Source organism: Phodopus roborovskii, unplaced genomic scaffold (genome assembly GCF_943737965.1).
Source record: "Phodopus roborovskii unplaced genomic scaffold, PHOROB, whole genome shotgun sequence".
Taxonomy (NCBI): Eukaryota; Metazoa; Chordata; class Mammalia; order Rodentia; family Cricetidae; genus Phodopus; species Phodopus roborovskii.
The window spans coordinates 9,561,043-9,587,003 of NW_026126546.1; the positions used below are offsets into that span (position 1 = coordinate 9,561,043).

At 47.3% G+C, this 25,961-nt stretch overlaps 1 protein-coding gene and 1 long non-coding RNA gene across 2 annotated transcripts; one reads left to right on the forward strand and one right to left on the reverse strand.

Annotated features, from left to right (window-relative positions):
- Positions 1-424: 424 nt before the first annotated feature.
- Ywhah (tyrosine 3-monooxygenase/tryptophan 5-monooxygenase activation protein eta) lies at positions 425-9,409 on the reverse strand. The gene is made up of 2 exons (XM_051200317.1): positions 9,113-9,409; positions 425-1,813 (listed from the first exon to the last, which is right to left on the reverse strand). Exons 1-2 carry the CDS (start codon positions 9,197-9,199, stop codon positions 1,160-1,162), a joined length of 741 nt encoding a protein of 246 aa, XP_051056274.1. The 5' UTR covers positions 9,200-9,409; the 3' UTR covers positions 425-1,159.
- Positions 8,629-24,206, forward strand: LOC127233746 (uncharacterized). Its single transcript, XR_007835513.1, has 3 exons — positions 8,629-8,823; positions 15,284-15,402; positions 24,182-24,206. It is a non-coding gene; the product is annotated as an uncharacterized LOC127233746 (long non-coding RNA).
- The last annotated feature ends 1,755 nt before the right edge of the window (positions 24,207-25,961 follow it).

The window sequence follows — 25,961 nt, forward strand, 5'->3', positions numbered from 1 at the left end:
ACTTTTTAATCACTAAAATCTACTTCAGGGCCCCCTTAATTAGCATTTTATAATATCTAATTTGGAGAATGAGCCACATATAAGCTCAGGGTTTACTGTCAGTATTAAACACCAGTCAATTCTCTGGTAAATCAACCACAACCTCCCAACAGAGACAAGGACAACCCTTAGAAGTTCCTTGCACTTTGCTTGGCTCATTTATAAGCATCAGCTAAGGAGGAGAGTGGATAGTGTTATTTCAGAGAACTACTGTGTGCCACAAAATATGTAACAAAATCAAAGGACAGGAAGTCTGAATAATAGTAGCAATGCTAAAATGTTTGAAAAAACTCAAACCAGGACTGAAACAGCTTTGTAGGAAAGGGGGCGGGAGGGAATCAAGGCCATGCACAGATAGTATCCCCAAAGCAGCATTTATTTACTCTTTTAAGTCCAAAACATTTATTTTAGCAGTCTGGCATTTCATAACCACCCATCATGATTGACACAGGTTGACACACATGATGCTGTCAGGATACACAAGAACAATAGCCAAAGAGTTACAAAAAAATAAATCCATGATTCTTAATCACAACCAAAAAAAAAAAAAGTTACACATACCAAAACTCCTGATGCATTGCATTGAAAAGAAAGTGTGCACACGCCATAATTTAAAGAGGCACAGCAAGGGCTGCTGAAGCTCACGCTCAACAGTCTATAAAGCTGATGGTGAAGGAACAAGTTGTCACTGTGTCAGTTTCCATTAGCTGAAGGAGGGGTGAGAGGGTCGAGTTCATTTTTGCATGCACAAGATGTACTGCTTAACAGACACTACCAGCTTGTTTTAAATAGCAGCCGTAGCCCGTGCTAATTCTCCTTCTACACTCAATTACCATCACCTGGATTTCCCATACATCAACAGACATAATAAAATGCCTCATTCAGAACACATTTCGCTGCACATTCCAAAGGGAATGCCCTATGGCTCAACACAACCATCAGTCCAGCAAATGTCCATGAAGGGTTATCTGAAACTGCTTCCCAAGGGACAGGAGGGCAGATCTGAATAGCTGTGCTGCCAATACAGATAGGTTTAGCACTACATACAGTGATTGTGGCAAGGAAGAATCAGTGATGGGGGGAGGGGTGGTGAAGGAAGGGCCAGGGACTTGAAGGAACTTCAGTTGCCTTCTCCTGCTTCTTCATCCTGCTGGTCGCTCGTCCAGAGGGTGAGGTTGTCTCGCAGCAACTGCATGATGAGGGTGGAGTCCTTATAGGAATCCTCATTTAATGTGTCCAGCTCAGCTATGGCATCATCAAAAGCTTGTTTGGCTAAGAGGCAGGCCTGCTCTGGTGCATTCTGGATCTCATAGTAGAACACAGAAAAATTGAGGGCCAAGCCAAGCCGGATGGGGTGTGTTGGCTGCATGTGCTCTTTGCTGATTTCGAAGGCTTCCTTGTATGCGGCCTCAGAAGCTTCAACCACACTGTTTTTCTTCTCCCCAGAAGCCACTTCTGCCAAGTAGCGGTAGTAATCGCCTTTCATTTTCAGGTAGAACACCTTGCTCTCATACTGGAAATCATTGCAGTTCTTGATGAGGAACTTGTCAAGCAGAGCCAAGACATCATTGCAAACTGTCTCCAGCTCCTTCTCAATCTTCTCCCGGTAAGCTTTAACTTTCTCCAACTTCTTTTCATTTCCATCTGCCATGGTTTTCTGCTCAATGCTACTAATGACCCTCCAAGAAGATCGCCTGGCGCCAACTACATTCTTGTAGGCCACAGAGAGGAGATTTCGATCTTCATTAGATAGAGGTTCATTCAGCTCTGTCACCTGCAAAACATCAGAGGTAAACATGAGAGCACAAAGTCTGAGTATCCTGAAAATCACCCCTTTAATGTAATTAACAATCCTGTTCATAATGGAGCCAGAACAGTGCTATATGCCTGTGATCTCCGTACTCAGGGTGTGATAGGGCCTAGGGTAATTCATAATTCAAGTCTCAGAGAACTTGCTGCTCCTGCAGAAGACCAGTGTTTGGTTCCCAGTACTCATGATGGGTGGTTCACACCTGCCTATAATTCCAGTTCCAGGAAAATTGACTTCCCACTCCACCCTTCCACCCCCCATGTACACAAAGAATTTTTTTTTAAAGACAGGATTTCTTTGTGTAGCCCTGTCCTGGAACTCACTCTGTATACCAAGATGGCCTCAAACTCAAGAGATCCACTTGCCTCTATCTCCTGGGTGCTGGGATTAAAAGCATATACTATCACCACCCAGCAAGGAAAAAAAACATTTTTTAAATGATGTTCTCATTTTGGTAGAAGAATGACTGCATCAGTATCATGGAAGGCGTTACACAATGCTATAGACTTTGCTCTATGGTAATCCCCAGACACTTCCTGGCTTCACCCAAACTAAAAAAAAAAAATACATTAGTAAATGCCAAAATCTACTGAAAGCTACTACTTAGCTTTTTTCCCAACTGTATGACTAGATTCTAGGTGGCCATAAAATTTGGAAACACTATTTTAATGGAAGAGTTCAATTCCACCAGCTAAAACTTTTCTTGTTTTGTTTTCTTTTTATTTATTTATCTGTGTAGTCCTGGCTGTCTGGAACTCAGAGATCTACCTGCCTCTGCCTCCGAAGTGCTGGGTTTAAAGATGGATGCCACCACCACATGGCTACTTTTAATGGTTTTCTATGAGGCCAACTCCAAGTGAACTAGCTATACAGTTAATAGAAAGAACATTAGATGGGCTGAACTGTGTCCCCTGAAAACTTAATGTTGAAATTCAAATCTCCCTCCAGTACTTGCTAATGTACTGGAAGCTAAGTCTTTTTTGTTTTTTCAAGACAGGGTTTCCCTATGTAGCCCTGGCTGGCCTTGAAGTGCATACAGATCTATCTACCTGCCTCTGCCTCCTAAGGGCTGGGACTAAAGGCATCTCTATTTCTTAAAAAAAACAAGATAAATCTTGGGTTAATGGTAGTTGGGGTGTGAACCTTTAATCCCAGCACTTGGGAGGCGGAGGCAGGCAGATCTCTGTGAGTTTGAGGCCAGCCTGGTCTACAGAGTGAGTTCCAGGACAGGCTCCAAAGCCTGTCCTGGAAAAAAGAAAAGAAAAAAAAAAAAATCAACAAACAAAAACAGTCTCCATGTCAACAATGGAACTGTTGTCTTTACCACACAGCCTTTGACTGTAACTCCATCCCATGACACTCTTCTCACCCATTCTCTGCTGTAAGATTACACAGCATTCTTAAAAGTCACAAATAACACAGTTTGCTGCTAATTCACTAATCTTCCTATGACACTATTTGCTTACTCAGAAATCTCTAGGGGCCTCCTCCCACTACTCATAAGGCAATAAATTGTGGACAAAAATAGATCTTGTTTTAAAAAAAATAGACCTAGTGCCAAAAACAGAACAATGACTAGAAAAACTTAGACGCTCTTATCTGGGAAGACTGCCATTGCTAAATGCATTATTGAGCAAACAAAACTGACACAGGAGTTGAGCATGGTAATAAAGGCCCATAATCATAGCTACTCAGGAATCTGAGGCAGGAGGATTATGAGCTCACCCACTTGGGCTATATAATAAGCTCAAGACCAACAGAAATAACTCACATTCTAAGTTTGACTCTCGTTACCATTAGAGATTGACTGGTCTTTGCCTTGCTTCTGACACTGTATGACTCCAACGACTGGCATTATTGCACATTACTGCCTCTGAAGACACAAAGTCCGGTCTAGTTCTGATTACTGAAGCATTAACACCCACAGCAGTACAGTACATCAGTGAAGGAAGAAGTGTGAAGAACATTTAAATGCTAGCATTAGGCTGCCTCCAGAGGAACACCAGGGGACATCAGTTGACAAGTATGTAGAGGCCAGAGGGCAACTTCAGGTGCTATTCCTTAGGTAACACCCATCTTTGAGACCCTGCAAGACAGTCTCTCTAATGGTTTGGAACTAAACAAATAGTCTAGATGACCAGTGAGCCCTCTCTGCCTCCCCAGCTCTGGGATTACAAGCCATCATTCACCATGTTTTGCTGCTGTTCTTAATGTGGTTTCTGGGGCCCATCTCAGGTCCTCACATTTGTACAAGCACCTTACTAACTAAGTCATCTTCCCAGCCTGACAACTACTAGAACTGAAATTCAACCAATTCTTAACACTCCTAGTTTTCAGAACAGGCAACATTCAGACCTACATACTTCCCTTTTACACTTGTCCACTGCTGTTGGGAACCAGCAGTCTGCTGACCCCGCCCCTGATGATGGGGGGGGGGGTGCTCATGGCCATGTCATTGCTATGTCAGGCTTACCTGGCTGCCAGGGGACTCAGTTACGAATGCACAAGTTTCCCTTTTAAAGCAAGTGCGCCTCTCTCTTGCCTTTTCTCTCTTGCTCTCTCTCTTTCCCCCCTGCCTTCGGTTGGCCACCAGCTACCCTACCCCTCCTTTCTCTCTCCTCTCTCAATAAATTCCACTGTGGACACTGAGTCTCCTGTTTGTGTTTCATAGGCAATAGTTGTATCAAAAGAACAACAACTGTAGCTAAGCCACAAGTGGTAGACTCTATTTTTAAATCAAACTTGGCAGATACACCCAGTAAGTATAACTGCTTAGTAAGTCCACCTATGTAAAGTAATTAGAACAATGGTTAGTATAGCAGACATATATCAGAAACTATGCTGTAACTTCACAGGGGATTGTACAACGTTAAGGTGGGAATTCAAATTCTAGCTTCACAACCATCTAATCAAGATGAAATTCACCACTGTAAATCCCATCTGTAAAATGGGGCCACAACAAATAATACTTGTAAACTCCTGTTCAAACATGGCATGAGAACTGTGGGAGTCAACCAGTGGTGGAGCATATGGTTAGCATATACAAGACCCTGAGGTGTGATTGATTCCTAGCACCAGGCAATTAGTATAAATAAAAACAATAGGTACATGAACTATCAGCTACCGTCTAATGAATACCTAGTTAAGTAAAACAATAAATTCCTCACTTTCTGAATAGAGTTTGGAAAACAATGAAGTAACCCTCCAACTTTTTTTTTTTTTTTTTCCAGACAGGGTCTTACTGCATAACTCAGGCTAGTCTTAACTTCCCAAGTGCTGGGATTACAGGCATAAACTATCAAACTTAGCCCACACCATATTTTTAAAGGAAAAGTGTAGTCTCTACAGTTAACTCCTAAAAAAAAAAAAAAAAAAAAAAAAAAAAAAAAGAGCATGTTTTCTCCCAAGTGAGTATACTGCTCCCATGAAAGCTTTTCAGAAGATAATTCAGGAACCCAAATGCAGACAGAAATCAAGTCCTGCGTTCAGGGCAGGAAGGCTATATATCTGTTTGCCACCTGAAATACTTCTTTCCCTGAGTATTCTAAGATTCTAAGTGCTTTCCTACCCAACCCCAACCATAGAGTAATAGCCTCTAACTACAGCTATTACATAAATATTAAATGTCTTCTTCCTTCCTCAATTTGGATACTGGAAAAGAGAGAATCACTTCAATGCCCAGCTAATGGAAAGTGGGACACTCCTAGTTTTCATTTATTCCAAACAGAACTAAAGTGGCTTTCACGGTAGACATTTGTGGTGGCTCAATCTCAGCACTCAGGAGGCAGAAGCCAGCATGGCCCACTTAGGGAGTTCCAAGGCAGATTCAGGTGTGGAGGGGGGGGGGGGAACGACACATACACAATGAGAACTTGTCTCAAAAGAAATTTCCATATTGATACAATTTTTGATGCATCTTAGAAGTCAACAAGACTGTGTCTCCCCCAGTAATCCAGTGGGATTCTCCTTTCACACACCACCTGCCCCTCTTCCCACTTCTCACAATCTCATAGCCATTAAGAGTAAGGGTCTTTTGCCTCTTCCTGCCCTACTCATTGTTTCCTAAAATACAGTTTTGTTTCCTGCACTTAAGTCATCAAACCCAACATTTTGCTCTGTTCTGCCAACACTATAAAAGACTATAGCAGCTGCATGTGGTGGCACATGCCTGTAATCCAAGCACTCAGGAGGCAGAGGCAAGAGGATCCTGGGTTTGAAGTAAGACCCTAATAACTTTGTACAGCACTGTATATTTGCATTTTACAACTTCCCAGTTACCATCTCTCTTTTGATATAAATGACTCAGGGGAATAAGACGTGACTGAATGATCTACCCATCAATATAGAATCCCATAGTTACTTTCATTTTTTCCCAATATCTGTCCTTCTACAGTAACATTTTAATCTCACTTAATAAACTTACTTTAGAATCCACACTCCATTGATGTGACTAGGTGACATCAGAAAGGGCTTGAAAATCAACTTTTTAATTAAGCTTTTGTTCAGAATCATGTGCTGACTCTTCATGAATTGGGGGGGGAGAGTTATGGTCTTCAACTGATTGAAGCAGCACCACTATTCCTAATGGGGGCAGGGGTGATAGGGAATCAAAACTGGGACCCTCGACAGGCTAGGCAATGGCTGTACCACCCGAGCTCCACCCTTCTGTAGTAGTTTACCACTACTGTCCTGCAGGTGACGCTGCTGGATTAAGAAACATTGTTACAGACAGTATGACTAAACCATTTAATAAAAACCATCTTGAAGATTAAAGACAAAAAACTGACTTGTTACTAACACCAGTATTCGTAATTTCTTCCCCCAATATTCCTACTTTTATACTTCAGAGATCCTGCAGCCAGGAGATGTAAGTTTCAAGGTCAGAGTAGTGACCCCTGCTCATTCCATCAAACCAATGCCCTGTTCCACCCTCTCTAGAACAGTGTACTCACCTGCCTTTACACTGCCTGAAAAAAAGCCCACATAAACCCAGAAGGAAGCCAGGCAGGAAGGTACACACCAGCTCCCAGCATTTGATGGGTAAAGGCAGGATCACCTGGAGTTCAAGGCCAGCCTCAGCTACTTAATGTGTTTGAGGACAGCCTGGGATACATGAAAACCTATCTTAAAAAAAGGAAAAAACCCAACATAAGTATACCAGAGTTCACTCTTCCCAAAAGCTTTAATTATAGTTTATGAATGGATAGCCTATTAATATTTATTAAAAATTTTATCTAAAAACTACAACAGGCAAAATAAATTTTCTCCACCTACCTAAAAATATATCTCACTAATCTAGGTGGCAAACATTAATTGTGGTAGGAAACAGCTTCCCCCTTTTTTTCAATAGTTTAACTTGAGGGAATGTTTTATCACAAATTTGATGGTGCAAATATTTAATTCTCAGTTCTTAATCTCTTTTCCAACTCCTGAATCATTTCATATATGGATTATAAATTTCTAACACACTCAAAGATCCATTAGCTTGTAAAATGTTACCTTAATGACCCAGAGAACATCTGTGAATACAAGTAGGCAACTTCACTTTCAAGCCCACTTAGAAAGTCCAGAGGGCCTTTTTTCCCTTGCTGAAACCATCTTTTATTCTGGTAACATCTCTAGTCTTTCCTAATTCCCACCTCAGGATAGTTGATAGCTCCAGACTCATGACAGCCATTTTCCTTTAGTTTTAATTCATCGTCATATAAGCCCCATCCTTTCTCTTCAACATTTTTATCTCCCAAAACTGCAGCCTTCAAGTCCCTGAGCATAGACCTCACTCAGGTGTCTAGGAAGAGGCCTCAACTTGCCTGAATCCCAGAACTATTTGGTGACTTGGTGTGTGAAGAGAGGTGCCTTTCAAGAAGCACATTAGTGATTACAGTCTTATTTCCAAAAATTTGCAAAACTGTATTTTAACTTTTGTTTTCTTAACGGAAGAATTCAGTTTCTTCAAAGTCCAGACTCCAAACCCAGAACATCCCCTGGTATAAATGAAAAGATTCTATATAAACAGGACAGCATAGCATAATGATGAAATCAGTATCACCAATGAATCAACAAATGGGCTATCATGATACTGGTTTCCAGAGACATTTGCTGAATTTGTAACAGGACACTAGAGATGGTAACTTGACTATCCCTTCTTACCTGGGAAATCCTAAATGTTGACCTCAATTTTATATCTCATGTAGTATCAAAAGAAAATTTCCAAATTATATTTATAGGAGTGTCTAAGTTTATAATCTTACTTAAGAATCCTTTCAAAGGACAGCTATAAGACATATGAGCTACAATCTAGGGCAGTTAATATTTATGTCAGCTAAAAGAAAAAAAATATATATATATATATATTTTTATGTCAGCTAAAAACTGCCCCAAGGGCTGTTTAAAAGGCAGATTTCTGAGTCTCACTCCCAAAAATGCTTGCATATTTGGAAATCTAAGGTGGAGTCCAAGGGAACTGTCCCCAGGCTTAGGAGGTTTACACCAAGACACTTAGTAGTCCCGATTGCACTCCAACACTGTGACCTTGAGGAGAAACATTCACCTAGAGAAAACCCAAGAGCATGTATGTGAAGTCGTCTATAGTGAGGTGGTAACCAGATCCAACACTCGAATAGGCAGGTAGGCTCTAATCTACTTGCTAGGGTGTGGCTGGGCATGTCTCCTTTACCGGAAATCAAGCTGCAAAATCCATCTATGAGGGTCTCAGGAATGCAAAGGCTCCCAGGTTGGCTTAATTTTCCATTTCCTCTGCAGGCAGACACGCTGCACTGAACGTTAGGATAGTATGCAGGGACCCACGCCCTCCATCACGCCTAGGACTCCTGGAAAGAGGTCTTGGCACACAAAGCCAGACCCGAGGTGTGGAAAATGGGAAAGAACCAACTTCAGGCAACCGAAGCAAACAGGTCGTGGCGGAGAAATCGAGGAGACGGGTCTCCCCACTCGCTGAGGATTCTTTATTCCAAGTGGGTGAATGGTGGAAGAGAAGCACGTTTCGCCTCAGGTCGGAAGAAGGGTCTAGAAGCAGGAACGCGATTTCCTCGTGAACCCCCTCCCCCACCAGGGCTCAGAGCTAGGATAAGGCGACCCCTGCCCGCCAGCCTCCGAGGGGGAGACCCCGCCCCGGCCGGGCCTCGGGAAACCGAGAGCCCGGCGGCCGCCGCGCCCAAAAGGTGGCCGTGTGCAGGGAGGGAGCCGCCGCCCAGGCCCGGGCCCGCCCCACAGCCCCGGCCGCCCGGCTCCCGGAGCGCTCACCGCCTTCATGGCGGAGGCCATGTCGTCGTAGCGCTCCGCCTGCTCCGCCAGTCGCGCCCGCTGCAGCAGCTGCTCTCGGTCCCCCATGTCGCTCGCGACTCGGCCTCGCCCCGCGCGCCCGCACCGCCTGCCTGCTGGCTCGCTCGCTCGCCCGCCTGCCCGTCCGCTTCCCGGTCGCCGCCGCGCACGCGCACTGGCTCGCCGGCTGGCGGGAGGCTGCAGGCTGCGCCGCGGCTCGCGCCCTCTCGCTAGCTGGCTGCACGCGCAGTGGCGAGGGCCGCGGAGCCGCCGAGAGAGGACGGGGGGCGCCGCGGGCGGGCGGGCGGGCGGGGAGGACGCGACCACGCCTGCGCACTCGGAGTGGCCCGCCGCGAGCCGCGGGGGGGGGGGCGCGGCCCAGCCCTAACGGTCTTTTTAAGGTGACGTCATCTACTATAAATAGCCGCGCTAGGGCCGCGCTGGAGAGCTGCGCAGGCGCGCTACGAGTGCTGCATTTTACCGCCGCAGTGTTGGAGGGTGGGGAGCGGCCAGGGCGCGGCGATGGTGGCTCCTCAGGCAGGCGTCGTCGCAGCCCAGGCCAGGAAAGCGCCACAAAAGCCACGTTAGCTAGAGCTCAGGCTGGAGAAGGGTCCTCCCAGCAAGTAGCCCTGTGTGGAGAGGCCGAGGCGCCGCGGCCCCCACCGCGTGGCCACACCCAGCCCATGGGGACAGCCCCTCAGAGACACAGGAACCCACCGCACCGCACCCTGAGAGGTGACCTTCGGCCAGCTCTGGCTCTCACAGCGTTTAACGGGCACGGCAGCCCTACGAGGAGCTGGCCCAGTGCTGGGCCTTAACTGGCATTAACCTGTTTGATACAACCCACTCCGGGACAATCACCGCAGGCAGGCCCCCGGTTTTCAAAGGGGAAGCCGCGACCCTGGTTAAAAAACAAAAAGCTGGCGACCAACCTGGCCGCCTTTCCCTGTTTCAGAGATGCGAAAGGGAGTGGGGTTACAACACAGAGGTACCATGTTTGCCAGGTGCGAGTGAGGGCCTCCGTTCGGCGGGAGAAGTAGCAACGAGGCAGACCAAGGGCACACACATCCTGTGTGCGGAGTGACCAAATTCTGATTTCGGTATCTTCTTGGACTTCTATGGCAGTGGACTGACTGGTCACTAAGCCCCTCCCAGGCCTGTCATTCCAAGCTAAGGAATCCTGGGCTGGGCCTTTAGACAAGCTAGGGGGAAAAAAATTAAAAACAAGCACTGTAGCCTTAGGAAACAGAGGCAAGCGGCTCTCTGTGAGTTCGAGGCCAGCGTGGTCTACAAAGCAAGTTTCAGGACAAGCAGGGCTACACAGAGAAACCCTGTCTTGAAAAAACAAAACATTCACAGGGAGTCAATCACAGAAGGTTGCCCGAGGACTGTGCCTATTGAAGGCAAGTGGGCAGAGATGAACCCCAGACATTGCTCTTCAGGAGCTATCATTTTTATTTTTAAATAGAGAGGTTGTTTTAAACTTTTTTGTTTTTGTTTTTTGAGACAAGGCTTTTCCGTGTAAACAGTCCTGGCTGTCCTGGGACTTGCTTTTTAGACCGGGCTGGCCTCGAATTCAATGAGATCCCCCTGCCTCTGCCTCCTGAGTGCTGGGAGTAAAGGCGTGTACCACCATGGCCAGACTGTTTTTAACTTTTTTAAACATTTACATTTATTTGAGTGAGAGGCAGATGGAGTGAGGGGTATGCTGCGTGCACTTGCGCATTGGTGTTTTGGCTACATATATGTCTGGTTATCAGGTACCCTAGAACTGGAGTTAGACAGTTGTGAGCTGCCATGTGGGTGCTGGGGATTGAACTCAGGTCTTCTAGGAAGAGCAGCTGTCGCTCTTAACCTCCAGCCCCAGAGGGTATCTTGTAAGAGTCATTGTCTCTCTGCCCTGTGGGTTCTTGGGAGGAATTCAGGTCATCTGGTTTAACTGTAAGTGCCTTTACTTACTTACATCTGAGTCTTCTCACTGGTCACTCTGTGTGTGCGTGTGTGTTTTATACAGATCTTTCATTTGGCCTGGAACTCACTAACTGGGCTATGCTGCTGGCCTTAGAACCTCAAGAATCCACTATCCTTTACCTCCTCTGCACTGGGGTTCAAGCATGCAGTGCTATGCCTGGCTTCTCATTAGGTTATGGGGTCAGGTGATGCGGATCTTACCACTGGGTGATGGATCAGGTGATGGGGATCTCGCCACTGGGTGATGGATTGGGTGATGCAGATTTCACCACTGGGTGATGGATCAGGTGATGGGGATCTCACCACTGGGTGATGGGTCAGGTGATGGGGTCTCACCACTGGGTAGTGGTGAAACATACTTGAACCCCAGTGCTAGAGAGGTAGAGGCAAATGGATTCCTGGAGCTTTGTGGCCAATGAACATAGTCTAATTGGTGGACAGTTGCTTTCTGTGAGGGCAGGTGTAGCAATGCCGCCCTGGGTTGCTTCCTGCTCTCAGAGCCTACAGCCCTTAAGCATTTCTGACATTCTCAGCCTGAGCTTGGTTGACAGTGAAAATGAGGCAGAGCTGTGTGTTCTGGATAATTGATTTTGACAGTACTACAGTTTGAATATATTCTTCTGAAAAGCATGCATCCACAGTGCTTCAGAGGAAGAGCCTGATGGGAAGTGTTGAGATCATGAGGGGGCTCCTCCATGAATGGAGTAATACCTGCTAGAAAAGGCCTGGAGAGAACTATGCCAGGTTCTAGAAGAAGAGGAGGAGGGAGGGAGGGGAAAAAAAAGAAAAGACAAGACTGTTCTATCTTCTGCTAAGGAGTATCATAGTCTTAGATTTCTGAGCCCCCAAACCTGGGGGCTTGGGGGGCAGATTTCAATGTTTAGAAGTTACCCAGTCTGTGTCTTTCTGCTAGAGCAGTACATGATGGAAAGGAAATGGCATCTGTGACTCCTTGGTCCTCCCTCAAAGCTCTTTTTGCCTTCTTTATCTGCCGCACTTCATCTAGGCTCTTCATGGCCACCAGAGATGCTTCACAGTCTTCACCTCCCTGGCCCTCTTGGGTGCACTGGGCTCAGTTGCCACTTCTCCCTCCATGAGGGTTCTCCTCTTCTGCTGCTTTGACCACTTGGGTATGCATCCTCCAGCCTGCCCTGAAGGATTGATTGGTGCGCCTCAAGACCGCCCCTCCTCTCGCTCTGCGGCTTCTTAGCCCTGTCCGTGTGCACTCTTGAGGGAAAGGGACTCAATAGCATGTTCCCAGCCCTGGGTGATGTACTGTATAATTTTTTGTTTTGTGATAACCCTGATAGCACATACAAATTCCAATTTCCATTTTATAGTTGAGGAAACTGGCTCAGAAATGTGTGTGGCCTGAAGAAAGTCACACAGCTGGGAGCTACCAGAGCCAATGCTCAAACTCGGTTCCAGCAGCTGGACCCACACTGTGCACTGTTACATAAACTAAGGATGGAGGGATGACTCTCAGAGTCAAACTTAAGTAACACAAGCCCCCAACTGCTCTCTGTAAACTCTTACCAGGGCCTTTACTCTTTGACCCCTAAAAACAGATACCAACTCTTCAGGGACTCCAGAACACATTACTCTAACAATAGGTTGGCACTGGAACTACTCCAGAGAGATTCCCCAAAGCAAGACAAAGAGCACCATGATTGGTGATAAACGCATCTTGTTGCTAGGGCTCAGAATTGCCCCAACCACTGACTCTGAAGTCTGGGATTAAAGGCATGTGCCACCACCATCTGACTTTCTCATTACTCTTAAATTGGGTCTCACTGTGTAGCCCTGGCTGTCTTGGAATTTGCTATGTAAACCAGATTGGCCTCAAACTCAGGTCGTTAGCTTCTGCCTCTTGAGTGCTGGGTTTAAAGGTAAGCACCACCACACTCCAGCTTTTAAAAAAAGAAAGAAAAGAGCCAGGGGATGGTTAATCTCAGCACTCAGCTTGAGGCTAGCCTGGTCTACAGAGAGAGTTCCAGGACAGCCAGGTATATGCAGAGAAGCCCTATCTCTAAATCAAAATAAAATAAAAAATAAAAATAGGGTCTCAATCCATAGGCCAGGCAATTCTCAAACTCATGACAATCCTCCTGTCTGGGTTGATAGGCATGTGCCACCATATCTGACTTCACAAAGTGTTTCTTAAGGCCATCACAGAGATCACCAGGCAACTGTGTAATATCTCTATGGCAACACCATAGGATAAGCACCAACCCTTCAGCTCTGTGGCTGGTCCCTTGCTGTGCGCAGTTCTGAGCACAGTGCTAGTGACTGCTCCTCTGCATGGCTGGATTCCCAAAGCATTCCCAGAACCTTCCACCCAGAGTCTAGTGAAGAGTGACCACAAAAGGCATGGCTCGGTTTGTTCGGTCCTCTCCCCATATCAGATACTCTGGTACATTCTGAACTGCCTGAGATGTGTGGACACCAAGGGACATATTACAGAAAAGACCTGGTATTGTTCCAGAGAGGTGGCAGTCACACTGTTGGCATGGTTACCATCTTGTGCTTAGTGTCACCAAGACAGGACTCCTTGCCACACCCTGATGCAGGGTGACTTTTCTGATTCCTCAGCCAATGATGATTACCACTGTCAGTAGAGCATCAACCACAGCTCCTGCTTATCAATCCCTTACTCTCTTCTGGGCTTGAGATATTGTCCCACACACAGTGTCTGCTTAGAGAAAGCATGTCACTCTCATATAGAAGGAAGCTGAGACACAGAAGAGTTAGATATTCCTCATTTAATTTCCCCCACCAGCTTTCTGCCACCAACCTGGGGCTGAGCCACATGGTTCACAACCATCCTGAGCCGGCCCCTTTGAGAGCCTGACTTGAAAGCAGTGTGGCACCTACAGCAGCTTTTCGAATTTACAGGTGCTAAAATGTCCTGGGAGCTGCCGCCTGTAAGCTGCTGCTGCAAACTACTGGCACTCAGTTCACAGCCCCCATCTCCCTGGGACTCATGCTCAGAGCTGGACTCTGGTGAGGGGAGGAGGGGGAAGGGGCTTTTGCGTCAGTTCTGTACAAGTTGTCTTTTGTTTTGAGGTAGGGTCTTGCTATGCAGTCTAGGCTAGCCTCAAACTCCAATTCCTGACTTTTCTGGCTCAGCCTCCCATGTGCTGGCTAACATTGCAATCTTGTCTACCTTGAACTTGTGTTTATTTTATTTTATTCTTTTGAGACAGGTTCTAGATAGCCTCAAACATCTGATCTTCCTGTTTCCACCCAAATATTAGGATTTTATTACTCTCATCAAACTTCAGTTTCTTGGTCAGAATTTTCTAGGTCCTTTCATTGGAAACTCCTGGATAATTGCCTCCAGCTTCTGTATGGTTCCTATGGGTTTGGCCCAGGTAGGAGAGGCTGTCTCCAGCTGAGAATAGAGCTAGGGACAGGGTCTGGGGAGACTTTGCCTTTGACCCTAGGATGTCTTATCTGTGACATGATGGCAGTGTTCTTTGGTTTCTTAGCTCTGAGAGTCTAGGGTATTGGAAAATCAAACAGCACTGACGGTTCAAGAGGTGAAACCTGGGCTGCTCCTAAAGACAGGCGTGGGGCTGGCATTGTAATTTTGTGGCAGAACACCTGACAAGCATGTGCAAGACTCTCCCAGCACTCCAAATAAGTAAGTAATAAATGAATAAAGCTAGAGCGTGGTGGCATAAAGCTTTAATCCCAGAGCTCTTGAGGAAGAGGCAGGTGGACCTTCATATTGAGTTCCAGGACAGCCATAGCTATAAATAGTAAGGGATATTCTATCTCAAAAATAAACAAATAGCTAAATAATAAAGGGGTGAGACCAGATCAATTCGACAAGGAAACAAATTCCCCTTCCTTAGCAGGCCATGCCTGGGGCAGCAGCTTGCCAGTACACTCCCGTTTAGCTACAGTGAGGTCAATATTCTTCCCATTCTAACGTAAAGGAAAGGAGGCCAAGCGGCCTGCCTGATTCAGCAAAGCACAGTAGCCGGGCTCCAGACTTCAGCACGGTTTGCGCTGCTGGCCCTGCCCTGGGAGTCCTCTGAGCATCAGGCAGAGAATGTGACTGTCAAGTACTCCTTAAATGGTTCCCTGGGAAGTAAAGGAGAGAGAGGGTCACTGAGTTTTTGCCAAGGTTCCCTGCCAGGCAACTGTGCTAAAAAAACATCTTTTCCTCCCCAGGATGTTAGTAGGAGGCAAACAGATTGTTACAGCCTTCTGGCTTCTTCCAGACGATGGCAGTGGACTGGCCCTAACTCAGGAAACAGAGCGATCTGGGAGGGCCAAGGCCACAGGAGAAGGTGAGCCCAGGGGTGGGAGTGGGAGGTCGCTCTGTAGCATAGGGCTTATGGGAAGGCTCCTTCCCTACTAAGATAGCAGTGTTTCCACCTAGCTCTTTATAACATGAGCCTGAAGCAGCTTTTAAAACTCATTACTCACTCCCTGGACATCTTGGGCACACCATGTTCCCAGACTCTGCCCACAAATTTCTACCCACTAAAATGTCCTTATCTTTCCCTCGGAGCTCTTCTGTTTCTTTAGTGCCCCTCCCCTTTTTTAGACGAGTTCTCTGTACATAGCCCAGGCTGACCTTAAACTTTCAAATCTGTGGTCAGCCTGCCTTTGCCTCCCAGGTGTAAGGGTTAAAGGCATGACCCCCATGATACATATCCAGCAAATCCTACCTTCTGCAAAGAGCCTGACCTGTTTCCCCAACAAGAGATAATCTACAGGAAGCTGGCTCAGCAGTTAAGAGCACTTGGAGAGGACCTGAGTTTGGTTCCCAGCCCCAACATCGGGTAGCTCCAGGTCCAGGGTGTCTGATGCCTTCTCAGACCCCTGAGTTCAAGTGCACATACCCACATTGAGACATACATATACATGTATACATCATGTATCAATCTTTTCAAGAAATACTCTCTTAGCAGGCGTGGCAGCGCAGACTATAAACTGCTGTCATCACAGCACTTGAGACAGTTTTGAGGCCAACCTGTGCTACATTGTGAGACCTGTCCCCACCCCCCCTTTTTTTTTTTTTTTAACTCTTCTTTGCCTCCTTTCATCATTTAATTACATACATGTGTGTGGAAGTTACAGGACAACTTTTCATGAACAAATTCTCTGCTTTTACTGTTAGTTCCAGGGATCAGACGCAGGTCATCAAGCTTGTATGACAGACACTATTGCAAAAATAATTCTTTCAATTTCCACCATTTCCAGCATGACTCTGCTCTCTGTGTAAAGTGTCATCCATAAGGCTGGGGTTTACCAGCCAATTAGTTAGCATGTATCAGGAACTGTGTTACAACACTCACTGTAGCATTTGATCGATCTGTTCTTCATCCATCTATTTCACTTATACCCATTGAACAGATAGAGAAACTGAAGCTCAGAGAGGTTACCCCAGGCCTGCAGTTAGTAGAAGAGTTAGCATTTGAGCCTCCATCTTTCTGACCACAGAATTCATGTTCCCTGTCATTTCAAACTCCGGCTTCCTACTTCCTTAGCAAGTTGCCATTTCCCTGGGAGGATGAAAATACCTGAGAATACAGCTTGTTTCCATCTGTCCTCGGAGCCCCTCAGATGCTGGGTAGGGTGGGAGTCCTGGAATCAGGGACTGCTCTACGAATGCAGAATTGAATGCAATTTGTACCTTCTCTTTGTTACAGAATCCCACACTGGGGCCCTCTTTATAAGAGGCCAGGGCCACTGCCTGCACACACACACCCCAGTGGAGAAATAGTGAAGATATTTTATTGACAGCTACCTGACTAGTTGGCAGTTGAGTTGAAGATAAAAGAGAGGGAGAAAGGAGGAATAAGATAAGACTAAATGAGCTAGGAGGGAGCTGAGGAGGGGACCAGGGCTCCCAGGCTGAACTTCAGCTTCAGTGGCTCTAACAGTACCAGAGAGTTAGTTACTGGACCTCACTTCCCATCTCAGCTCTTCCCCAGAAGGTAAGGAAACCTAGACAGATCCCTGCACGTCTCTCTACTTCAGCCTCCTCTCATGCGAAATGGGCATGCTATGATGGCACTGTCCTTGGTAGACTTGGGCTGTCACCACTGAGGGAAGGAGTGGGTGACTCCTACAGGACAGTGTGGCAGCGCTATGAGTACCTGACATTTTATGAAATGACTGAGCCAGGAAGGTCAGAGCATTTACAAAATCGTGATCATTAAAAAATATTGAAGACATTTGCTATCTTATTCCAAGATACGGAAATGATAGCCACTTCTGCAGTTATTGGTCTTGGCTCTGTACCCTGACACCACCGCCGCCACCAGTAACTTTATAGCATTATTCTTATCCCATTTCCCCCTTTCAAACGTGTTCCTCATCTTTTTGTCTTGTTTTGGGGAGTTTTGTTTTGTGTGTGTTTGTCTCACTATGTTATCTATATATACTGGTTTGGAACTTGCTGTGTAAACCAGGTTGGAATCAAACTCATAGAGATCCACTTCCTCTGCCTCCGGAGTGCTGGAGTTAAAAGTGTACACCACCACCAAACCGGGCAGTAGTGTCACACGCCTTTAGTCCCAGCACCCGGGAGAGGCAGAGGCAGGCGGATCTCTGTGAGTTCCAGGCCAGCCTTGTCTATAGAGTCAGTTCCAGGACAGAGAAACCCTGTCCTGAAAAAACAAAAAACAAAAAACAAACAAAAAAAAAATCTATACCACCATATAAGATGCAAAAAAAAGATGTATTTATTTTTAATTTTGTATGTGTGTTTTCATAGACACACACACACACACACACACACACGAGTTCTGTTGCACAAAGAGGCCAGAGGCATCAGATCCCTTGGGTATTAGAAACCGTACGTACACACTTCGGTCCTCTGCAGGAGTAGCAAGCCGTCTTAACACTGAGCCATCTCTCCAGCCTCAAAGTTAAGATATTCTTACAGACAAATACTGGCAGCTTCTCCCTTTGACTACCAGATTATGAAAAGCAATAGTCTCTGAGAAATTAGACTTTGCCCAAGAGTCTCAGGAGAGTCTCTCAGAGAAAGGAAAAGGTGGAGGAAGTCTAGTAATGCCTGGTGCCAGCCAGAGGAAGAGTGTCTCCAGGAAGTAGTCACACAGCGTTCTCAACTCAGACCACCACCCAGAAGAGACCGGAGCCCAGACGAGGATGACAGGGCCACGCCCTACGCAGGGCTGATGTTTAAACGTCAGCCTCGTGTCAGGCCCCCGGGACTTTACCAGAGGCAGGGAGGTGTCTCTAGACCTCATTATTTGTTCCTCTTCCCAATGTGGTCGCACTGAATTACTTTGTTTTCTCTGCTTTTCACTATCACTACTTGTTGGGACTTTAGGTTGGACTCTTTACCAGGTTGCCTAAGTTCCAGCCTGAAGTCCTGTGTCCAGTGAATCCCCAGTGTGGCCCTGTCCTGTCAGGGCTCCTCTCTGAGCCTGTTTGTCTGCTCCGAAAATGGGGGTAAGAGTTCCTAGGAGGGTGATGAGATTAGACAATGGCCAGGAGCCGTCTTCTTTTAGGTGTGGGGGCTGTTGTTTTTGAGATAGGATCTCACTGTGTAGCAGAATCTGGTCTCCCTGCCTCAGGCTACCGCGACAGATGAGCATAAACAGGTCAGGCCTGGGAGCTACGCTAGCAGCTGCCCTGTGCTCTCACTTTCTACCTTCCCCGCAGGCAGGCCTGTGTCATCACTAGCGGTCGCTTCTGTTTATCCTTCACAGCAACCCTGAGGTGAAAACCCAATTTACAGATAAATGGCCAGAAAGGGTTGGAACCAGGCTCTGAGCTGCAGTCAGTCCCCTCCGCCTTACCCCTCCTCTTTTCCTACCTAACGCAGACCTTTTCCTTTCTCTGGTTTCAGCCTAAACCAGCTGCCTCTGCAAGGATCCTTTGGTGTCAGGCCAGAGTGGGTACCTGTCTTGTCCTACAATGGGGCTTTCTCTCTTTTCTTTATCGCAAGGGTAGTGCCATGACACAAAGCCATTGTCATGCTACAGATGCATCCCTGGAGCAGAGTGCCGTGTTGGGCAGATAGCAGGTGCTCAGCAAATACTTGCCAGATGATGGAATTCATCATGCCGGGAGCAGAATGCTATGGGAGGGGCAGCAGAGAAAGCTTTGGACCTCTGCCATGCCTTACATTAGCAGTATCTTCTCCAAGTCCCGACAGCCGGCCTGCTGGGACACCACTGAAGCTCTCTGAATTCCGGTCACTGCTTCACCTTGGGAAGGCAGCCGCAGTCCTCACCAAGCAGTAATTGACGTCACGGTGGTGCCAGGAGCTGCCCCGTTAATATTTAATGCGGCCTGACTGCAGCAGAGCTGCAGGCAAGAAGAGCTGTAAGGGGCCATGTCCCGGCTCTGTGGAGCCATGGGAAGGGCACAGATGGGAAAGGGCCTCCTAAGCCATACAGCCTGGCAAGTGAGCATTGTGGCAGCCCTTTTTAGTCCCTGGCTTAACTCTGAAAGAGCCAGGGCAGCATGTGGCCTGCACTGGGACAACGAGACTGCTGACTGAGCCCAAGTCCTAAATAAATGGGGGATTAGGGGTTCCTGGGTGGAAGTTTCCTGGAGAGAATGGGAGGGTAGAGCACTGGCGCCAGCCAGACCACCCTGCACAGCTATTCCATCAAGAGCCTCAGTTTGCTATCTGAAGAATGGAGCAAATAAATTCAGGGCTGCTGTACCAGTAGAGGCAAGGAATGAAGAGAATTTGCTAGCACATAGTAGCCCTCCACATATGTGGAACCTCTTCTTCCAAGAAAAATGTGAAGGGCTCTTCCTGGATTCCATGGCCAGGGAAAGCAGCAAGGGACAGGAGCAAAAGGAGTAGGGATCCAAATGTCTTCATCGTCATGTCCCACACTAGGAGAGGGTTAGGGGATGGCACAGCCCAGAATGGACGTACCCCCATCATCTGTTGAACAGATGAGGATGCTGAAGTTCAAGATGTTCACATGCAGACCAGCAGTCCCCAGGACTTTGCCAGCCGAGAGGTTTATTCAAGGCCACCTGCCTGGTGGGAAAGGCAGATGACTTCACGGGCACAATGGCATTCATCCCCTTTGAGGACCAGGACCTTAGCAGAAACCTCACCTGCCACCACCACCTCCGCCTGGTCTCTTTCTGGTGCATTTCCCCACAAATCCAGCAGTTTCCCTAGCTAAAGTCTGTGGCTGTATCATCTCAATGCCTAAAACCATTCTGTGATCCTGCACAGGGACAGAGGAACACCAAAGAGGGTGCAGAAGGTGAAGGACAGCTGATCTCAGATAGAGGGGCCTCAGTGAGGGATGACCCAGGTAATTGTATACATACACATACTAAAAAACATTGTTATTTGCCTGAAAATTGAACAATACAGCCTGTATTTGCTAAACTGGGCAGCTCTGTGTCTGGTGCCTTCAGGAAAAAAGACTGTGGTCTTGAGTAGGTCCCAAACTCATCCCAGCCCTCATTTGGACTCTGCTTTAGACAACTTGAAAATCCCAAACTTTTCTTCCCCTCTGGTCTCTTGGAAGACATTGTCCTTTCCATGGCCACCCTCTTGCTGTCTCCTGTTTCTCCCTCTGCTACTGGGGGTTGACGTGACTCCTCCTTTAGGTCTCTGAATCATCATTCTTGCTTCCTCCTGGAAGCCTCCAGGCTTCTCCTGCCCTGGCATCTCCTTTGGGTCCCATGGTGCCCCAAGAGGTTTCCTGTGCCTGTCTTGTTTACTTGGTAAAAAGTAGGATGTCTACAAACAGCCCCTGGCACTTTGCCTGCCAACAGCTTGCCTTACTTCAGCCAAATCTATGTGTCTACAAGCCCCTCCCTGGCCCAGTTGAAATCTCATCTCCTCCAGGCCTTCTTTGGGCCCCAGAATTTTCCTAGCTTTTTTTCTCCTCAGCCATCATCCAGGGCAGCAAGCCATCTTTTCATGCCATAAGCTTAGCAAGCCCTTCTTAGCCGGGCTCACACCTTTAATCCCAGCACTCGGGAGGCAGAGGCAGGCAGATCTCTGTGAGTTTAAGACCAGCTAGTTCCAGGACAGCCTTCAAAACCACAGAGAAACGCTGTCTCAAAAAAACCAAAAACAAAAAAGAACTTTCTCCCCAGACTCTTCCTGTGACCCCAGGCCACTGAGCATGGCTGCTCTGTAGCTGGTACCCTCAACAAACACCAGTAAGCATGGAGGATGTCCACTAAGAGCCAGGAACCAAAAATCCTAAATCTTTCCAAATGCACTCCACATTTCCAGTGGAGTTTCACGTGCAGGCCTTTACCTGGCACCAAGAACAGGCATCTCAGGGCTGGAGATTCTCAGTGGTGAAGAGTGTTTTTGCAGAAGACTGGAGTTCAGTTCCCAGCACTCCTGCCTGGCTCACTGCCACTGGTAACAGCAGCTCCAAGAAACCTGACACCCTCTTCTAGCCTCCCAGGGCACTGCTGGAAGCCTGCAAGCTACCCTGGTGACTCACTTTGTCACTGGAATGTAGCAGAAGCTGCCCATTATGGCCCCAGGCTTCCACAGGCCTCACAATCTTTGGCCCTCATCCTCAGAATGCCATTCCTGGGCTGCCACAGAAGGCTGATGTAGGCCACCAGGGGATGAAAGGTCCCATTATAGCCAATAGCCAATGCTAGCTACAAGACAGGTTAAGTGGCTTTCGTGATCCCTCCAGCCCTCCTGCATTTCCAGCTGAATGTATCTGCAGGCATAACCAGGAGAAACAGGAAGAAGAGCCACCTAGAGTATGATCAGGCTAAAGAGAGGCGATACAATTGCTTGTCACCCAGGTATCGGTTCTGTTGCCACCTCTTCAAGAACCCTTTCCTGGCCATTTTGTACCCCCCTCATTGTCCCTCCAACCCCAACTATCACTAGTCTATGGCCGTCCCATCCAATCCAAATGTTTCATTACCATCCGAGATCCCTAGGGAGCCAGTTGGGACTCACCCCCCTCCCACTAGGCTGCAGTTTTTATGAGAGCAGAGCCATCACAGACCGTTCCCCCACACTCATCTCCCCAGTGCCTCAGGTGGTGCCTTGGCATCTGGGGCAGGGAAGATGCCTCTAACTGTTGCCGTAGAGAAACTGTGCCTGCACCTTGCTGGGTGCCGTGTAGGAGAGTAGAGTGGCAGGTGTGAACTTTTTACAAGGTCATCTTTAAAACCAATGCTTTGGGAAGGGCAGGAGGGTGGGCCTTGTAACTGGGCTCTGTTCCCAAGGCAAGGACTTCAGGAAGCCCAAGCTGAATGGGAAAGAAAGAGGACTTCCAGAATATTTATTTTCAGCTTAGATTTGAACTAAGAAAGCCACTGAAGGTTTCTTTCCTCTTTTTATTTCTACTGCCCACGCCCTCCTGCTGGGGATGCTAAGTCACTCCTCAGAGAACAGCTACTTCAGATTCCTTCGCACAAATCCAGTCCTCAGAGTCTGTGCCAAGAAATCCATCCATAATTGCAGCTTCAGGTAAAGAAAAACAGGAGAGTCAGCTCCCAGAGCAGGCACAGGCCACTGTCTGTTCTTCACGGGAGCAGGGAGAGCACGCCCAGGCCCCATCTAGTGTCCTTGTTTTTGGAATTCCGGTTTAAGGCTGTATGAGGGCTGGGCAGATGGCTCAGCAGTTAAGAGCACTTCCTGCTTTTGCAGAAGAACCCAGGGCTCAGTTCCCAGCACCCACATAGATGATTGGAGAGGAATGGAACTCCATTTCCAGGGAATGTGACGCCCTCTCTCTGTCTCCGAAGGCAGCAAGCACACACAGTACACACATATACAAGCAGACAGATTAACTCACAACATAAAATAAATCTCAAGACTCTGTGATCCTGGGCTTGCTACTTAACCCTTTCCAGGCTGCGGTCTCTGCAGCTGAGACTGGACAGACTGTGAAGCCCTGCGATTATGGATGAGCATTCAGTGAGGTCAACCCACGCAGCATACATCACTTCAGCTACACAATTAAACTGACTGGAGGAACAATTAGGTTTTGCAGTTAAACATGGGCCCTTTGGGACACCAGAGCCATATTTAGGAGTGGGAGGGACTAAGGTCTAATAGGACTGACTCTAGGTTCAGGTACCTAATTCACTCTTTTTAAAAACATGATACACCAGGTATGGTGGCTCATACCTTTCATCCCAGGCAGAGATAGGCATATCACTGAGATAGTGTGGAAATCCAAGTTTGAAGCCAGCCTGGTTGGTATACAGAGCAAGTTCTAGGTCAGCCAGTACCACACAGAGAAACCCTGTCTCAAAAAATTATACCAGGAACAAATCTAGGGATTTAAACATAGCTCTAACACTGAGTGAAATTCCTTGCTCCAGAGTACTTAATTATACCTTTTGGCTTTACTTATTATTTATTTTTAAGACAGGGCCTTATACTGTAGCTCAAATTGTTCTGGAATTCTCTTTGTAGCTAGACAGTGGTGATGCACATCTTTAATCTCAGCACTTGGGAGGCAGAGGCAAATGGATCTCTGAGTTCAAGGCCAGCCTGGTCTACACAGTTCCAGGACAGCCAGGGCTACAAAAAGAAACCCTATCTTGAAGAGAAGAAGAGAGAGATGGGGGGGGGGAGAGAAAGGAGTTCACTGTGGAGCCCAGGTTGGCCTCAAACACTTGGCAGCTTTCCTGCCTCAGCTTCCTAAGCACTGAGGTTACAGGTATAAAAAAGCCCAGCACAGGCATCTCTTGACATTCTAGCAGAGCCGTCCTGTCAGTTTCCTGGAACACTTGACATGGAGAAGGCAGAGATTTGGATGTGTGGCCTTGACAAGTGTTCAGAAGGGTGGACATTCCAAGTCTGGCACTATGTGACCCTAAACAAGTCACCCACCTTCTCTGAGCTCTGGTGGCTATATGTGTGAGCCATTCAGTCCCGACCTATACAACCTCTCATTCTGTTGAGAAGCATCCAGTGTTTCACAAATAAAAAAGGTTATAATTTTTTTTTCTGAAAAGACCCCTAGATTCTTTTACAATAGTCCTTTAAAGCATTAAGTCAGGCAATACAACATAAACTCAAGTCCTGGCTTGTGGTTTCTATGAATTTGAGCATATGAGTTAACTTCTGGTGCTGCCAGAGGTTTGCTTTTTCTTCAACAGGACACAAAAGTCCTGGAGAAAAGGATGCCACAAGATACAAAATAGACAACATGAGAAGGAGAAGTCCACCAGCCCCCTAAGTCCCTGGGCAATCAGTGTGGGAAGTGTAATGCTTGACTATGAACTGGCTTGGGTACCTGTCCCCCCCTTCCACACCCTGTAAGCAGCCCCATGGATCTTAGCCCACCCCAGGTAGATGGTGACTCAAGTTTCAGCAGAGACTGGTCCTTCTGTCTCTGTTGCCATGGCGCTGCAGCACAAGCCGGCCAATCAGGAAAGAGACCCATATCTGAGCTTGTGTTAAAGCCAGAGCAGGATGTCTTAGCCAATGGGAAGGGCGGCAGAGTGGAGCCACCATGGAAACCTCACTGCAGGTTCAAACCCTGTTTTCACGTCTCATTTGCAGGGGCGGGGAAGGGGAACAGGCTGGGCTTTAAGCATCCACCTCCCCCTTTTCCCCAAAGTTCACCTTGCATTTCCAGAAAGACATTCAGGAACGTAGCAGGGTCCATGGTATCTTCCAAGAGTCAGAAATGACCCCAGTTTAGCAGGGCAATCCCCTGGTTGCTTCCCCTCACCCCAGATGCTCAGCACCACCTGCGTCTGTGGCCTTAGCTTGTCCCCACAGTTCTTTCCAGCTCCATCTGTCCCAGGAAGAGGCTGTGTGGGCTACAGAAAGATCCCCAGCCCCAAGTAAGAAAAGGAACATTGGACTCATTCCCAAAGGCTGCTCTTTTGTCCTCTAGCATTGTGTCTTTGAGCAAACTGTTCAGCCAGCCTCTCTCCCTCGGGCAGGGGGTAAGGGAGGACAGAGACAAGGGTCTGATCCAGATGTCATCTCACTCTGTAAGATTAGCAGAGAGAGCAAAGGGGCTCCTGTGGTCACATTCTAGACGTAAAGCCTTTTCACCTTTATGCTCTAGTCAAAATGAACCTATAAGAAACAGCTTCCCAAGGAACAGTCCCATAAAGAGTGACAGTGGACACAAACAAGGCTGGGGGGGGGTGGTCTATTGTGCTGCTAAGTTTCCAGGCTAAGTGGGTCATTCATTCTAGAGTGCATGCCCAGAGTGGTGAAGCTGCCTCTGAAAGTCACACAGCTTGCTTGAATGACCCAAGTCATGACCTAAGCCCTAGGTCCTGTTTGCCTGCATCACACAACCTTCGTAAGGAGGCCTTTCTTTCTCCTTGGTAAGCAACCAGGGTGCTACCCATCCTAACACCTTTCATTTTTCAAACACTGACTTAATAACAACTGCAAAGCATGCCCCAGGCTTTGCCCACTCCCTTCTGGCTTTTACTCTGTTGCCTGGCAACAGTTCTATCCAGAAACCTGGGTATCATCCTCGGCAACTCTCTCACCCTCAGCCTTCCTGCAATGCCTTTGCTCAGTCAGGACCATTTTATCTCCTAAGTGGTCCTTAACTTAAGACCATGCATTCATCTTTCCCCCGCTGCTTCACTAACCCAGGGTCCCAGCCTGTATTTCATGAACAACTAGACACGGACTTCCTTCAGGCTTCAGCCTTTTATGCTTGCACAGCCTGCCTTCAACTGCCATCTCCTATAACCACAGTCCAGAAAAATCTTCAAACTGCAGATCTGATCATAGCTGCTGCTGCTTACTCCTGAAGACAAAAGTGAAAATCTTTAGCCTATCTGAGATGCGTTCCTCCCCTACTCCTGCTCCCCCAGCTTCAACCTGCCCTTGTGCATGGTCTTCACCACCACAACTAGCTAAGCCTACTTGTCCTTCAGCCCTCAGTTCAGTGGTTAGTTA